A 17,331-nucleotide genomic window follows, 5' to 3' on the forward strand; every position below is an offset into this window, starting at 1 on the left:
CCTACTAGACGTTTATGAATAAATTGACAACTGGGTGTCACCAGTTGATTGGCTTATTTCTATACATACTCCACAACTGCCCAATCATTGCTGACAGTGTAGGGACACACCCTTTTGACATGGGAGGGGTGGAGTGGGGGTGGTAACGCCCAGGTGGCAATTTATTCATAAATAATCAGGAGGAATAACAGAGGAACGGTACAATACAGAGTTAGGAAAAAATTGTTCCATGCTGTTCCAGAATTGTTAATTCATGGTATTTACTAAAACAGACTTCCTCAGGAGTGGTTACAGGTCAGGTTTATATACAGAAGCCCAGATTTAATACACACATCAGTTTCTAACATATTAGCATTTTTTTTATTTGAAATATTGATTTATTCACCTTTATGAGTGTAACTTCACAGTGCTCTGTGGTCTTCGTGCACAGTACCTTTGGTGGAGCGTTCCTAACCTCAGCCGTTTGGGTTGCATCGGCTTCTTCCTGATCCTTCTAACTAGTGAAGCTCCAGTCCCGTCTCTGGGTTTGCAGCCTCCTACAGTGCCTCACACTAGACTTTGTTTCTCTCAACACAAGGAGTACTTAAAGTCATATAGTAACTTGACAACTGCTTTAAGGACAAGTACAGATGTTAAAACAATAGAACGAGCGTTCCTTACCCTTCCTCGAGCCCCGTGATCCAGAGCTGCAGCCCGACGGTCCACCTGGTCTTTGTTTTAGAACCACTACCACCTGACCTCTACAGCCAATCATAGGCTGCAGTATCTGGGTGTCATTCTCCTGGCATATCTGCTCAGATGCGGAGCTGCAGCCAAAAAGACTACTAGTACCACTAGTGTTATTATTTTAAATCCTGCGCTCCTGTTCTTTATTAAAAAAAATAAATTAAAAAAAATCATAGTAACCAGACAATTTTTAAAAAAGTGGTTTTCCAAGTTATAGAAAAAAAATGATAGAGGGTAGGGGAAAAAAATGCACTTCACTGCTGGTCTTTGTTCACAAACTGCAGCAGTGAAGTGTCTGTACACACGTGACCACTGCAATCACTGACCTCAGCAGTCATGTGTATATGGCATATCACTACTGCAGCTAATGTAAAAGACTGGTGGTGAGGACGAGAGTGGCGGTACTGGACCAGTGGGGTAGGGATCTGAGCAGTGAGTACAACTTAGGGCCCATTTACACGTAACTATTATTGCACAAAATTAGTTCAAACGAATTAAAGCAATAATCCTGCAGTGTAAATACAAACAAACCCCAAAACCATTTATTATTTATTTGCAAGTCGTTATCGCTGACTTTTAAATCAGCATAAAAGCCTTTGCTGGATTGATGTTTTCTAGTTCCGTGTAAACGCTCCCCACTACACATAGTAGGTAAAGCGCTCAGCTAAAACCAGCGGTGAAGTCAGTCTGTCTAAACGCTCTGCACGAGTACTAGCGACCTTAGCGGTGACATCAGCGCTCAGTCGTCTACCTGACAGTCGTCCCGTGTATATGGGCCTTTAGTCCTTCATTTATTCTCTACTTTTTTATAACTCTGAAAAGCCCTTTAACTAGTAAGTTGCCTCTATGGACAGCGGCAGCCTGCCAGCCCTGCGTAGGTACAATATCTCCGTTCTGGTATTTTCCCAGCCATCTTCGTACCCCCAGGCAGGAAGTAGAGAGCGACAGCAATGTGAGGCTCTCCTACTCTGCCTCATACTCCAATGGATGGGATGTTCCAGCTTCAAGGAAACACAAAGAGCACTCAGGTCTTATTGAATGAACTCCCGGAGGGTCATCTAGAGGCATTCATTACTACAAAGTACATACGCCACAATACTGCTGGGCTTGGAAGCCAGGTAACCCATTCTGGTGACTCAAAACGAAGATCTTTCAGTGCCCTAAATAGGGAAACACCTCCAAAAGTGAGCCCCCGGAGCACATTTAGATGTACTATCTGGATTCAGTCTTGGTTTAACTACTGTGAAAATATAGCAACCCCGAGAGAACAATAGGGCTGTACGCAGGGAGAACGCTGTGCGATGGAACATGCTGGATTGCTTCACGTATTCTACACAACGCATATGCGCAAATGAAAATGGGTCAATGAAAATCACACAGCCCTAAAGGACTTGGAATGTGGCCATGCAAATGGAATGGTTTTTTAATTGTGCAAATATAGTAAAAACACAAAAAGAAACCTTATAAATTTGGCATCAACGTAATTGTAGTGGCCTGCAGAATGTTTCTGACATTGGTGACCGCCCTATAGTGTTTTTACGTCTTGCAGCTGTAGGAAGGTGTATGGCGGGAGATCACACTGCGACCTCCGTCAATACATCGTGGGTGTCGGCTGACACCCGCAAGCAACAGCCCCGACAAGTTGTGCTGCCGAACGGGGCTGTTAACTCTTTAAATCCCCTGATCAATGAGATCACAGGGAGCTGTGTGTGTGTCATGGCAGCCGGGGGCCTTCTGAAAGGCCCCAGGGCTGTCTTGGCAGCATGACTATCAAGCCATCCCCATGGGGGTGGCCCGATAGGCTGCCTGCCAGATTGTAGTATGATGTAATGCTATGACATTACATAATACTGCAGGAGTTACCAAAGCATCGCATGTTGTGGCCCCTTAGGAGGACTAAAAGAAAAATGTAAAAATACAAAACAAACAAAGTTTTACTATTAAAAAAAAAAAAAAAAAAGAGTAATAAAAGTAAAAAAAAAAAAAATCCTTGTCATATTTACAATAAAACAAAAATACATATTTAGTATCGCTGCTTCCGTAAAAGTCTGATCTATCAAAGTAATGCATTATTTACCCCTCACGGTGACAGTCGGCCAAAAACAAATAAAGAACGCCAGAAATGTGCTTTTTTTGGGTCACCCAGTCTCCAAGAAAAAATGTAATAAAAAGCTATCAAAAAGTCATATGTATTTAAAATGGTACTAATAGAAACTACAGGACATACTGCACAAAATGAGCCCTTGCACAACTATGTTGACGGAAAAATAAGATAGAGACAAAATTTTCAAAAATTAAAGATCTTAAAAAAACAAACAAAAAAAAACTTTACAAGTTTGGTATCGTAGTAAATCGTACTGACCCATAAAGTGTCATTTTTGTTGCGGTTTGTGCGCCGTATAAACACGACACATTGAAAGATGGCGGAATGTCATTTTCCATTTCTCTCCAATTAGAATTTTTTTTAAAGTTTTCCAGTACATTATATGGTACATTAAATAGCACCATTAAAAAATACAACTCATCCCGCAAAAACAAGCCCTCATACAGTTAGATTGATGGATAAATTATGAGTTACGATTTTTTAAAAGGGGGGAGGAAAAAACAAAAATAGAAAAAAAACGCTTGGTCACTAAGGGGTTAATATTTACACTGTATGGTGAATTCTGTAAGACAAAAAAAAAATTCACAAAAGAAAAAAAAAAAAAAAGCCAGCCCTTATACATCTACCTATGGGGAAAAAATTTAACTCATAGCTCTCTCAGAACACAATCGCATATTGGTCTAATTTATTTAAAGAACCCGACCGTCTTAAATTGCGCCAAATTTACAAAAGTGACATGCGGCACATGTAGTTGTGTTATGTGGAAATTAGCACATTTTTGGTCCATCTTTCCTATTTTTGAAACAGCGTAAATTGTGTCAAATTGTCAAAACTGCACAAGTTCACATTCAGAAATGTCTTGTGCCAAAACTGTTATTCTGCATCATATACTATAAATCATATAAACGAGTCACTCAAAAGAACACAGAAATCCGTTTCCATCAACCTAGTTGTGCGAGGACTCCATGTCTGCGTGACGCCCTACAGTTCGTTAGTACCCTATTAGAGTACCATTAAATTACCTGAAGGCGCTGGTGCTATACAAATAACAAGTCCCCCCCCCCTTCATCTAGTAAATACCACATGTAGTATTGTGGTACAACCAACAACATGACGAATTATCATACAGCTGATAACATGTGGCAAAAGGTAAATCCTAAATACAGGTAAATAGAAGGAATTTAGACGCAGTGTTAGAAGCCCTCAGGTTCCAGCGCAGGAATGTGCTTGTTGATGGGGAGGACTCTGAAATCTTGAAATGAAGGATGAGAGTAATCATGGAGGGCAGGACGGTAGAGAATCACCCCACAGACCCCACACCTTAGCAAGCTTTTGTGGGCATCTGCGCCCTTTATAAACTACATAGTTATAAGGAATAGTAGAATTGACCGATTTCCGACACATTGCCAAACGTCAGAGTATCTGTACCCTCTGTAAACTTTCCAGAGTGGATTTCCCTGGCATGAAACCGGTTTGGTCCGGATGTAATAAATCTAGGATAACAGAATTAAGTCGATTAGCTAGCATTTTAGCCAACAATTTGTAATCTATATTTAGGAGGGATATAGGCCTATATGAGCCACAATGGAGGGGTCTTTGTTTGGTTTTAGCAGGAGTATGATTAGAGCTTCCTAAAATGATATCAGCAGAGATCCCTTGTCATAGGCCCCGTTATATGTAGCCCATAAGATGGGAAGTAATGCATCTTTACATTTAACGTACACTTCTACTGGAAGGCCATCTGGCCCAGGGATTTTCCTTTAGTCATGTCAGAAAGTGCTTCTGACAGTTCTGTTAAAGTAAATGTTTTTTTGATGTGGAGTAAGAGTTGGAAACATGGTGTTAGACAGCAAATCATCTATTTCACTTTGGAGATGTTGAAGCCTAATGCTATAGAACTGTTGGAACCTCGCCCCAATGCAACCTCCATCAAGAAAGAGCTCACCCGCATTCGACCCGATATGTAGTATTGGGGGAGCCGCCGAGTTCTGATGGACCAGATGAACAAGCAGACTACTAGATTGGTTACTGAATTCGTAACATTTTTGTTTAGCCAAAAAGGTAGCCCTATGCGCTTTTTCCTACAATAACAAAGTATTGCCTGCCTTGGCTTTACCGCTGGCCTTTGTTGTGATCAGTGGGGTTTGCAATAGAAGTTGCCTCTAATTGTGAGTGACAGGAGGCCATTTCTTTTTCACAGCGGGATGTACCCCTTTTGACATACGAAATGTAGGATCTTAAATAAGCTTTAAGAGCTTCCCAGAGCAAAACCGTGTCTGCACCAGGGTCTATTAATTTCTAGAAAGCGATCTAACTTGTCTGGGATTCAATGGTGTGGTTAGAAGAGGATCAGCCAGAATGCATGAACTCTCCAGCCATGTTTAATGCCCTGGATGTTTGAGGACTGGATTTCAATCCAGAGAGAAGAATGATCAGATATTACTCTGGGGAGGTATTTGACATCAGATGTCATGGTGCGTGAAAGGGCATTTCCAAATACATAGTCTATATGGGGCAAGGCATTGCTGCCCATGAGTAGCAGGAAAAAACATTGTCATTGGGGTTTTTTGCCCTCCAGATATCCTGCAAACCCACCTTTTCAGCAAATGTTAGTGATGTGGTTCGTGGCATCATGGGGGCTGGGCGGGAGTTAAATTTGTCCAGGGAAGAGTCTAACAGTAAAATAAAGCCCTCAAAGCATAGGATTGCTGCCACCAGGAACTGAGTGGCAAACTGGGCTGCTTGATGAAGGACGGCAAAACTCGCTGATGGTGGCAGGTATATACCAATAAGCACATAGAAGCTGCGTCTATCCAGGCCTGGACAAAGACAAATGTACCATCTGGGTCTTTAAGAGTGCAGCCCGGATCCTATTTAATTCTTCTGTGGATTAAAATGGAAACTCCTCTGGAATATGAGGAAATGGTTGAGTGGAGGGTCCGTTGGACCCACTGTTTTTGTAGCCACGAGGTTTTATTTGGGGTTAAGTGGACACACACTAATATGGGGATTATGGCATGTAATTTGAGAAAATCATGTTGCGTTTTTTTTTAGGGTTTCCCATTCCCCAAACCTTCCAGGACATTATGTTAAAACTAGTCATGAGTGATTTGTCTATCATCACTTGGTAGGATGCTCTTAGTAGTCATCCTAACGAGGCTCTGGGTGGTCTGTGTGAAGATTTGATCCCTCAGTGAAGGTAATATATTATTGTACCTGTTTGTCATGTTCTGAAAATAATTGTGCAAACCTAATAAAAAGGCAACCGAGCCATAGAAACGAACACTTAGAAACAACACTTCACTGCTTATCCAAGCGAGTGAGAAACCTAATGTCAGCTTTCAAAGCTTGAAACTAGAAAGGGTTTTAGGGGTAAAGTGTGCACCCAGTAGGTGTTGTTCTATAGGTACACAGTCTAAGAACTTTCACTTCCCCTTCCAGACCACGTGGAAATATATAGAGAAACATTTCTCCAAATACTGCAACCCATTTTAAGTTAAAGTCTCACTGTCAGAGATTGTGAGGCAGCACATGCATGTTCCCCACACAAGGAGTCAAGAAGGGTGGGAGGGAGAAAAGGAGGATATGGAAGGATGTGACAAGGGATAGACTCAGTGCTTGGACCTGCATGGGGGCCCCACCTGACAGGGTCACATATCACATATTGTTCTTGTATATCCAAAGCCTTGGAAGCCTCAGCAGCTGATTTTCTCCGCCTCTCCAGGAGACGAGAAAAAGATGGTACAGCCATTGTCATTGACAAATGTGGCTCTGGATTTTTGTAGAGCAGCCAAGAAATCTGGAAAGACGGAAATGTTGGCATTATTGAATTTGAGTTCTCACCTGCGTCTGGCCGCCTGTAAGGCGATGTCTTTCGCTTTGTTGCTAAGGAGACGGAGAAGTAACAGCCTTGGTGGTGCCCCCGAAGGCAGGGGATGAGCTAGGACTCTGTGGGCACGCTCCACCGCGAAGGAAGCAGAGAAGCCAGACGTATATGTATATCAATCTATTGATTCCTCATCGTGAAACCCACCATAAATCGATTTCTGCTTCTAGTTGTGGCCCATGCTGCCCATATTGATGCTTTTGGAGACAGGGCGTTATTACGGCTCTCCTAGGCTCCCATATTCAGCAGGGAAGCCAGCACTGTGGAATCACATCACATCTAGAGAGCAGATCACTGGAGCCAAGGAGACCAAACAGGACGATCTGTCTCTTTGAACATAGATATGCTATACCGTGCATGCAGAAGAATGGTTATTAGGCGCAGTTCTGGATAATCCTGACAAGGCAGTAGAAGTTATCTTTAAATATCATATGGTGTGCACTGAATTTGATCATAAGATATCCTGGGTAATGCCAGGAATTATACATTTTAAGGCAGAATCTTATACACCATGTTATGAAGTATCCTGAGTCAGCTATGGGTAATTGTCAAGGTGGTAAAAAGCATAATGAGTTGCTCTTTCAGAAGAATTGCAGACATTTTATTCAGACACAACAAGTAGATTTGATGCAAGTTTGTAGGAATTATAACTGCTTATGTAAACACTGATTAAAGGGTCAATTACAAAGGAATGTGAATAAACTTAAAATAGGATGAGCACAGAAAACCAATTAAAGGGCCATTCCAGTAAAAACACATTTTTCCATCTCTGGCCCCCTCACCCAATTGCCTGTTCCACTCTGGACGACTCTTCTGTATACTGTAGTCAGCGCCGTGCAGTGCAGCTCCCTGACTGATGCTCAGATTTCTACCTACTTTCACTATTTTGTGCTATCAATCTCATGATGCATCAGCACATCACATAACCAGTTACGAGTTGGTACCATCTCTGCATGCAGGGAAGACACTGCCACTACCTTCTGTATTCATCTAAAAGAAGTATAGACGATGAGTACACAGGCATGGGATCTGTGCAATTATAACTGTGTGTTAGGAGCCTCTAGAAGAGAACACAAACACTCCGATCCCAAATACAGCTGATGAAAGAGCATATGTGGTAATCCAAATAATATCACACAGGAATTATGCGGATTTGTGAATACATAAACCCATGTAAATCTGAGCTGGTCAGAAGTGAGATGACATGATCATCTGAGGAGAAGGACTCCAGGAGGTTTAGATAGAAAGAAATAACTAACTTACATATACAGGGGGGGGGGGGGGGGGGGGGACTAGTTACATTATGAATTATAAAAAAAAAAGAATCACCGAATTGGCCCTTTCCTAAAATTGTCCACTATTACTTTTAGGGAAGTATAGAAGTTGAGCAAATTCTAAGACAAAGGCTTAAAAAAATAAATCTCATAATTCTAGACCTTATAGAATTTTAAACCAATCTAGGTGCCAAAAGGACTTTACTAAGTGGCCAGGCAAAGTAACATAGACCTTAACAGAAACGTATGAAAAAAAAAAAAAAAAAGACAGGCGTCAATAGCAAAATTCTTGACTTACAGTTCAACTAGAATTTATTCACTTCCCCATAATGCCATAACGAGGGAAACATGTTGATGTTCAATTTATATCCCATTAACAAGTACTGGAGGGAGGAAGAGAAGTTGCAGACTTTGAAAATACTTTGTTACTAACACAGAACGTTTAAGACAATCACTGTGAACAAGATATACTCCTCCGCAAGCCAGAGTAATTATATTATGTAAACCATGGTCCAAAGGTATGGAGACACCTGAATAAATGGTTGGGAATGCTACCTGTGGCATGTTGCTAAGCAGAAGGGGGAAAATCTCTGAGGGATGGTGTCCAACACGATGGCCATTTTGAAAGCTGCAATATTGGAACCAAGCTGATATTCTCAAACGGGAAGGGGTGCAGGTGGCACATGTAAAGGTGATGTACCTCTATTCCTGCCAAAGTTATTCATTTTCTCATTGTTACAGACATGCATATAGCTGCGAGATGCACACAAGGAGAGGAGAAGAGGGGTTGTACCGATCTCCTGGGAGTACAGTACCCAAGTCATTGCAGCACATTTCAACTATCAGGACTTTAACAGTCCACCCATCGCTCGCCAAATTTCACCAATTTCACGTGTTGGATCTGCCAAAAAGTGAACGTAACCAAACTTCCACAGATGAAGCAATAATAAACATCTTGGCGTCCTTCTGTAAGAGCCCCCATTGTAGCAACTGGCTTTTGTCACAGACCAGCAGGGCAAGATGAACCACCATTGGGCGGATCCTGACTACACACAAATGGTGCCCGCACAAGATCCAGTTACTGCATTCTCTCAGTGGGGACAAATCTCGATCACAGTGTTGAATTTGTGGAGTGGGTGTCACCGCAATTGCACCGGTACTCACATTTCAGAGACATACTTCTATGTAAATGGGGAGGTGAACAAAACCTTTGCAACTGGTTCCACAAAAAGCCGGACTGGACAATTTGGTTGGTGCACAAACAATTGTGGTCTGGAGTGGAAAACAAAGATGGCGGGCCCAGTTGTTACGTCACGAGGTGTACCCCATCAATGCGCAACAAAGATGGCACGTTCCCAGTGTTTTCTTCCAGCAAGTTGGTGCATCCCCACATTATTCTCTCGTGGATGGAAGAAGAGGACAGCCATGAAAATTCAAAACAGAGGGGAGCACAGCAAGCATATCCTGTAGTGGATTCTTGATATATAAAAATAGGATACCGCGCTCCCCGGGATATACACACCCCAAACAGCTGTATATTAACTTCTCCTTGTTTATTAATCCGTACTACGCGTTTCGTCCTATGGACTTCCTCAGGTACATATCCTGAGGAATATGTACCTGAGGAAGTCCATAGGACGAAACGCGTAGTACGGATTAATAAACAAGGAGAAGTTAATATACAGCTGTTTGGGGTGTGTATATCCCGGGGAGCGCGGTATCCTATTTTTATATATCAAGACTATACTGTAGCGGCTCCCTGGCCAGGGAGACGGAGGATCTGCAGAAGCTCTCCCCCAGTCTAGCCCTGAGGGATCTTGAGGGATTCACCAGCAGCAATCATTTACAGGCTTTCCTGGACATTGGGTGGTGGCAGAGATCCGTGCAAAGGTCTCTGCCATACACCGGGTAAGTGTGTTTTTTCACTTTTAAACACACGGAAATACTAGCACCAGTGGTGTTTTTTTCAGGAGCGCTAACCTATTTGTACGTTGGCTGTAGTGGATTGGCGTAGTGTTTCAGGTCACAGAAAAATTGTTAATAAATTTGACAGCAATAAATGTACATGACATTTAAAACACAGATTTGCATTTCTCATTAAATTCTCCATCGGATAAATATATCACAGGCCATCCTTTCCCATTTGAAAATATTGACTTTGTTCTAAGATGGCTTTTTCAAAATGGCTTCCATGTTGGACACAACACATCCCAGATTTCCTTATTTTCCTTAACATGCCACATACAGGATGGGATTCCCAGCCACCGTTCTCGATACACACACACACGCACAGAGCAGAAAGAGGTGCAGCAAGAAATGACAGGAAAAGAAAAGATCTACAAAGAACTGTGTAGGAAGCACAGCGTCCTCTTGAATGGAGAAAAAGAAGTGCTTTTGTGAAGAAGAAAAGGAGAGTGGTGGTTCTGGGGGATTCCCTATTAAAAGGGACAGAGGCCGCTGTCTGCAGATCAGATATAACCTCGCGAGAGGGCTGCTGTCTTCTAGGCGCACAAGTCAAAGATTTGTCTGATAGGCTGTCAAGACTCTTCGGTCCTAGAGAACACCACCCATTCCTACTAATACATGTAGGGACAAATGACACTGCAAAAAAGGACCTTGCAACTATCTGTAGAGACTTTGAAGACCTCGGAAAGAAGGTGAAGGAACTAGTAGTACAGCTGGTCTTCTCATCCATCATCCCAATGGATGGCCATGGAATAAGAAGATGGAACAGGATTCTAGAGGTGAACAACTGGCTACGTCGATGGTGCCGTCAGCAAAGATTTGGATTTTTCGACAATGGAGTGAATTACCTATATGATGGACTGCTTGCTAGAGACGGGTTGCACCTTACAAAAACAGGTAAGCATATTTGGTGGGCGCCTTGCTTCACTCATTAGGAGAGCTTTAAAATATAACAATATGGGAAGGGAAGTGAGAGGCCAGGTAAAAATATACAGCTAATTAATACATTTGAGAACCTTGCTATTAGATGTGGAAAGAAAGAACAAAGACGAAAAATTCAAAAGTAAAGTAGAGGAGTAAGAGACACCGATCACAAACTAAAATGTTTTTACACAAATGCACAGAGCATGGGAAACAAACAAGGAGAATTGGAGCTCCTAACACAGGAAGAGAAATATGATGTCATAGGCATTACGGAAACTCTGTGGAATACTACACATTATTAGAATACAAGGCCTGAAGGATACAACTTATTTATAAGAAACAGACCTAAAAAAGGGGGAGGAGGTATCACGTTGTATGTTAGGAAAACATTCATGTCTACAGAGATTCAAGCATCAGAGCATGGTGGTTCTATAGGAACTGTTTGGGTAAGAATACAAGGAGAACAACAGAAAGGACATCATTGTAGGCATTTACTATAGGCCACCTGGAGAAGCAGAAGATATTGATGAACTCTTTCTACATCAGATGGCCAAGCTTTCAAAAAAGCCCAACAGAGTGATCATGGGAGATTTAAGTGATCCAGACATTTGTTGGGAATCTCTCCTAGGTAAAAGTAATGGATCCAACAAATTCTCATCCGCTCTTGTTGACAACTTTATCTTCCAAAAGGTAGAAGAGAAAACAAGGGGATCTGCTATCTTGGACCTAATTCTTACCAACAGGAGATGAATGGTTGTGGCAGTGCGGGTGGCTGGGACCTTAGGAGGCAGTGATCATGCCATCCTTGGATGTTGGATAAAAAGAGGAGGAAGACCTGAAAAGACTCAGACCTCAAGGTTGGATTTCAGAAAGGCAGATTTTAATGAACTCAGAAAGGGGGTAGGAAGAATCCAATGGCTGGATGTTCTTAAGGACAGAAATGTCCAAGAATGTTGGGAAAGTTTGCAAAATGAGATTTTCAAAGCACAATCGTTAATAATCCCTAAAAGAAGGAAGAATGGAAAGCATTTAGAGAGACCAGGATGGATGAACACAGAACTAGCACACGTTAAAAAGGAAGACAAATATGTTCATCAAATGGAAAGAGGGGGGAATATCTAAAGAAGAATATAATGTGGTCTGCAGAAACTGTAGGGCAAGTGTCAGAAAAGGTAATAATGAATTGAGGCTTGCAACAGAGTCCTGGTCAACCCCCTTTAAGGCTAAAATTTGATATATAATTAATGGGTTAAAATGCAATTAAGACACTTAGTTACGCGCCAACAATACTTAAGGCCCATTTACACACAACCATTTTCGTTCAAATGATTTATTTTGAGCGATAATTGTTCCGTGTAAATGCTACCATCGTTAGCTTTTCGGTCGAATGACGATTTTCAGTTCAGCATAAAAACAATCATTTGGCTGGCCAGCTGATAGCAGGGACCACACGCTGTGATTCTCCACGGAAGCGCTGATAGCATTGTTTTCAGCTGCTGCCCCGCGGGACAACAATGGAGCTATATGCAAACAGTCCACCTGCTTTTATTTGTATACAGGGAAGGGAGCTTCATTAAGGCATCCTTCACGTGGGCGACACTGCATCGCCACGAGAAAATGGCAGCACCGTGCGATATTGCTGCGTGTTCTCGTGGCAATATCGCAAATTTGTAGCGCTAAAAAGTCGTGCGACTTTGTAGCATCACATGCGAGGATTTGGGGGGGGGGGGGGCTTGAAATATAAGCTGCAGCTGAAATTAAAAAAAAAAACAAAAACAAACAAAAAAAAGTATACATTCCCTCTCCCGCACTTTCTGGGGTGCCGCAGCAGCTTCTCCCCAGGTTGCGGCACTGATCATCTTCTGGCTGAGCATTGAAAAATCCCTGGCTGCTGGAATCGCTGGCTGCTGGAATCGCTGGCTGCAATTGACTGACGCTTAGCCAATCACAGCCAGTGCACGATGAATGGCTGTGATTGGTTCAATCACTGAAATTCATCGAGCACTGGCTGTGATTGGCTAAGCATCAGCCAATCACAGCCAGTGCTTTCACAAGGCAGTGGTTTTTGAATCCCTGGCCAGAAGAGAAGATGAAGATCATTGCCAGGACCCAGGGAGAAGATGCGGCCGGGCTGACAGTACACCTAAGGCGATGTATGTGTATTTTTTTTTTCTGCAGCTAAGGCTTAAATTATCGCTTTGACAGTAGCATTTGCTACTGTCAAAGTTGCATCGCATGTAAACCGCGTTTTCAGGCGATGCAATAGAGAGGAAAGCTCCATAGGGAAACATGGGCTACAAAACCTCGCGTGTCACGAGCTTATCGCCGGACCCGCCCAGGTTTATGTGTCAGGTTGTTGCATGCTATAAAAAAATAGCATTTGTGAAGGAATCCATAGGAAAGCATGGGCTTCTCATACATGCGATTTGTAGCAAAGCTACAAAATCGCGCGACTGTCACCCGTGTGAAGGAGGCCTTAAATGAAAATAAAGCTAATAAGCTACTAATAGGCATTAGTGCTCATTAGTCGCTATGCAAAATGATCGCTCAAAACTGTCACTCAAACCGTCTTTTGAGCAATCATCTTTGTGTGAAAGTGTGGCTTTGCTTGAGACACAAAGTAAAAATCTACAATAAAGTGTTACATTTTTGCGAGGGTTTCCCAATTTTAATGTGACTGTTAGGGGGTTACGGCAGCTGCTTATGGTATTCTACAGAACAGTACTAAAAGTATCACAAGTAATACAATGCACTGATCTTTTAGGTCATTCCTATCATACCATTTTACTACTTTTTATTCTCCTGTACATGTAATGAACCAATGTATTACTCATGAACCAATACAGTGTAGTAGTACGACTCCACAAGATCTACATCTCTTCTACATCTCTATATTAAAATCTACCAAAACTTTTTTCACGTCGACCACTACCTTGAATATGCGGAAACATTTCTTCTGGTTGTGCACCGAGCCCTGCAGCAACTGCTTGACTTCATCATAGGGAAAGAATTTCAGAAAAAGTAACATTACCCTTAGGGCTCATTCAAATGACCGTGTGCGTAAAACACTGCTGGGGTCACGCAGCATTCTACCTGGCTGTGTGAGGCGGCTATCGCCGCTTATGGCATTAAGTGCATTGAGCATGACCGCGTATCTCGGGCACATCATCATACGCAGTGTGACTGTTGTTTTTTTTCAATTATCGGCTTAGATTCATAGCGGAGTTGTTAATGTATACGCCAATAAGCAATGCATTGCATATGGACAGTGTTGTATACGCCACCCATAGAAAATACGAGGGCCGTTTCTGCATGATATGCAGTAACAGAGCATGCTGTGATCTTTTTCCTGTGGGCATCTACATGCACATGTTTACACGCTAATGTGACTGGATCAATGAAAGTCCATGTACTTTCATTAACTCCATTCACAACGTATCACACGGCCGTACATTGCACGTGTACTACGAGCCCTTAAACAAATAGATGTAGAATAGTTCATGTTACCTTAACACAACTTATAAGAAAGCTGAACAACATCCACAATATGTGCCAAGAAACTTACCGAATTGATATCCATAGCCAGTGATGAAGCCTGAATGCCGGGTGGGGACTGTGGGACTGTAGTTGATATTGTGACAGTAAGAGGAGGGAGCTGCGTACCTCTTTGTAAACCAGACCCCTGCATTAATGAGGTTTGGGACAGGCCACTTGGCACTTGGTTTTGCTGCTGTGAAGCTGATTGTGTAAAAAAAGAGTAAGGGGGTAGTTGCTGATCCAGGGACAAAGCATCCATTGCTACTGCCTGCGAAAGTAAAAAATACGCATGTACATCACTTTGGTCAAGAGGACAGATGACTACAATCATAGTGTGCAAAACAGACAAGGAAATCAATGTCAGACACATCATAGCAATGGTTAATAGACATCAGCGCTTCCTCTCATCCACTCTGTTACAGAGCCGCTCTGGCTGTATTAAAGCTGTTGTGGCACTCCTAATTGCACAGGTACAGTACCAGAACCAGTCTGAGCAGCCTGACGAGTACGGTGGTCATAATGAAGCAACCGTCTCTGGCTCCTCATGATGTACATACTCGTCATAGGTCATCGACTGGCAAAAAGCTTAATGCAGCCATATTCATACGTATATACAGATTACTAATACAATTAATCTCATTGTAATTGTTACCAGCCAATCTGGTAGTCTATAGATTGGGAGATTTGATATCGAACCACTGATGCAAATATACTTTTCCATGCCAATCTTTGCTTCACCTGGGTGAACAGGAAGGGGTTAAAAATATACCATTGTTATACAGCATGCTGAGACAAATGTCGTGGGGAATATGTAATGCAGCTACGTTTATTGCCAATTTAAGGCATACATAAAACTATTTCCTACCTGAGTTATAGGTGAAAGAGGAGATATAGTTGGAGACATCTGTTGGGACTGTTGCCGTCTTGAATCTGAATTTAATGACAACGGGCTTACAGAGGGTTGTCTATGTTGCGGTGAACATGTGACTGTACCTTGTGTTGTCGTCATTCCTAAAATTGGAATACATTGTAATGTTTATAAATAATGGGACACAAAACAGTTAGCAAACAGAGGACCTGTCCTCAGGAAATACTTGGATTAGGCTATGCACACATCACCCCAGCGATATGCCAGGAGTACACGCGAAAATAAAATTAAAGAGTAAGCCTGAACGCATCCATTAGTGCACCTATATATCTAGGCGAAAGCCCTCACTGACTGACTCACCACTAATTCTCTAACTTCCCAGGGTGTCGCACAAACGTGAGATTTGTCACGAACATTCTTTAGGTCCTAAATAGGGAAAGTAAGGGGGTAACGACTATTATTTAATGCTAATTGCAAGACTATTGGCACCCCTATGTAATGTACCTAATCTAATTCTCTAGCTTCCTGGTGTCATACAAGCGTTAAATTTGGCACGACCACTCTTTAGGTCCTAAATAGGAAAAGTAAAGGTGTCACAACTTGATTATTCAATGCTAATTGCAAAAGTAAGTGCTCTCCTATGTAAAGGCCCATTTAGACGGGACGAATGTTGGGCAAACGAGTCCAGACACACGTCCCCGCACATACTCGCTCTCGTGCTGCTGCATCGCTGGCTCACAGCAGGGCCGCTGGAGATCTCTCTCCTCGCGCTCCCCCGCCTCTCTCCATTGACTTAACATAGCGGATGTTCAGTACTGAATGATCATCGTTCAGGATTTTATGCAGTTTAAACGATGGACGATGAGCTGAACGCTGATCGCTCAATGTATAATAGCAGCCGTTCAGTACTGAACAGCCGCTATGTTACGTCAGTAGAGAGGGGTGGGGGAGCGCGGGGAGAGAAATCTCCTGCGGCCTTCCTGCCCCCCCTGCTGGCCACTCTGTGAACGAGTTAGCAATACTAGCTCTCGTGCAACAGCACAGGAGCGAGTGTATGCGGGGACGAGTGTCGGGCATAGTTTGCCCGATGTTCGTCCCGTCTAAATGGGCCTTAATGTAGCTTCCCTGTGTCGTACAAGTGTGAAATTTGGCACAAGCATTCTTTAGGTCCTAAATAGGATAAGTAAAGGGGTCACAACTCGATTATTTAATGCCAAGTGCAAACGTTAGTAACAAATTAAGTCAGGCGAAGCTGGGTATATTAGCTTGTATAGTTATATGGGCAGATGTTTGCAATTTCTTTTGGGATATGTTTTGCACATTTATGTCAGGGTTGTTATTTTTCTTTCCTTTCGCTGACCCAAACAGCACATGCCGCTGCACTTACATGCATTATAAGGCCTCAGGTCTATGGGGAAAAGAAGAATTAAAATCCGCAGCGGATTTTAACTCTTCTCCCGCACGCGGATCCGCACCCCATTAGGGATGCATTGACCACCCCCGGGTAGATAAATACCCGCGGATGGTCAATAAAAGTGAATAAAAAAAAACATGGGAGCATGAAAAAAAATGGACATGCTCCATTTTCGTGCGTGTCTCCCGCAGGCTTCTATTGAAGCCTATGGAAGCCGTCCGGATCCGCGGGAGACCTAAAATAAGAATAACTCACCCACAGCGGACCGTGCAGATCTTCCGTTCTTTGCGGCCGGATCTTCTTTCTTTGGCCCTGCAGGTGTGCCCGGCGCATGTGCGCGGCACGCCGCCGACGTGCCGAGCACATCCGCCGGCCGAAGAAAGAAGATCCGGCCGCGAAGAAGAGAAGATCTGCACGGTCCGCTGCGGGTAAGTTTATTCTTATTTTCAGCCCTCATGTCCGCGGGGCAGGAGGGACCCGCTATGGATTCTCCATGGAGAATCCGTAGCGGGCCTGATTTTCCCCGTGGACATAAGGGCCTAAAGAATACCAAACAGCGGAAGGATATTACATGATATAGACATCAGGTGACCAGCGGGTTTGTAGTTCCAGGTCTTACATTCAAGTAGGAAC

General features: G+C 42.9%; 1 protein-coding gene across 3 annotated transcripts in view; it reads right to left on the reverse strand.

Moving 5' to 3' along the window:
* The window catches only part of CRTC1 (CREB regulated transcription coactivator 1), a 151,495-nt gene that overhangs the window by 44,111 nt on the left and 90,053 nt on the right, over positions 1-17,331 (reverse strand). For all 3 annotated transcript variants that reach the window (XM_066604597.1, XM_066604596.1, XM_066604598.1), the window contains 2 exons: positions 15,282-15,427; positions 14,445-14,684 (listed from right to left, as the gene is read on the reverse strand). In XM_066604597.1, coding sequence (XP_066460694.1) covers positions 14,445-14,684; positions 15,282-15,427 — 386 coding nt within the window. The remainder of the gene's footprint in view (positions 1-14,444; positions 14,685-15,281; positions 15,428-17,331) is intronic.

Source organism: Eleutherodactylus coqui, chromosome 5 (assembly GCF_035609145.1).
Source record: "Eleutherodactylus coqui strain aEleCoq1 chromosome 5, aEleCoq1.hap1, whole genome shotgun sequence".
In the NCBI taxonomy this organism is placed as follows: Eukaryota; Metazoa; Chordata; class Amphibia; order Anura; family Eleutherodactylidae; genus Eleutherodactylus; species Eleutherodactylus coqui.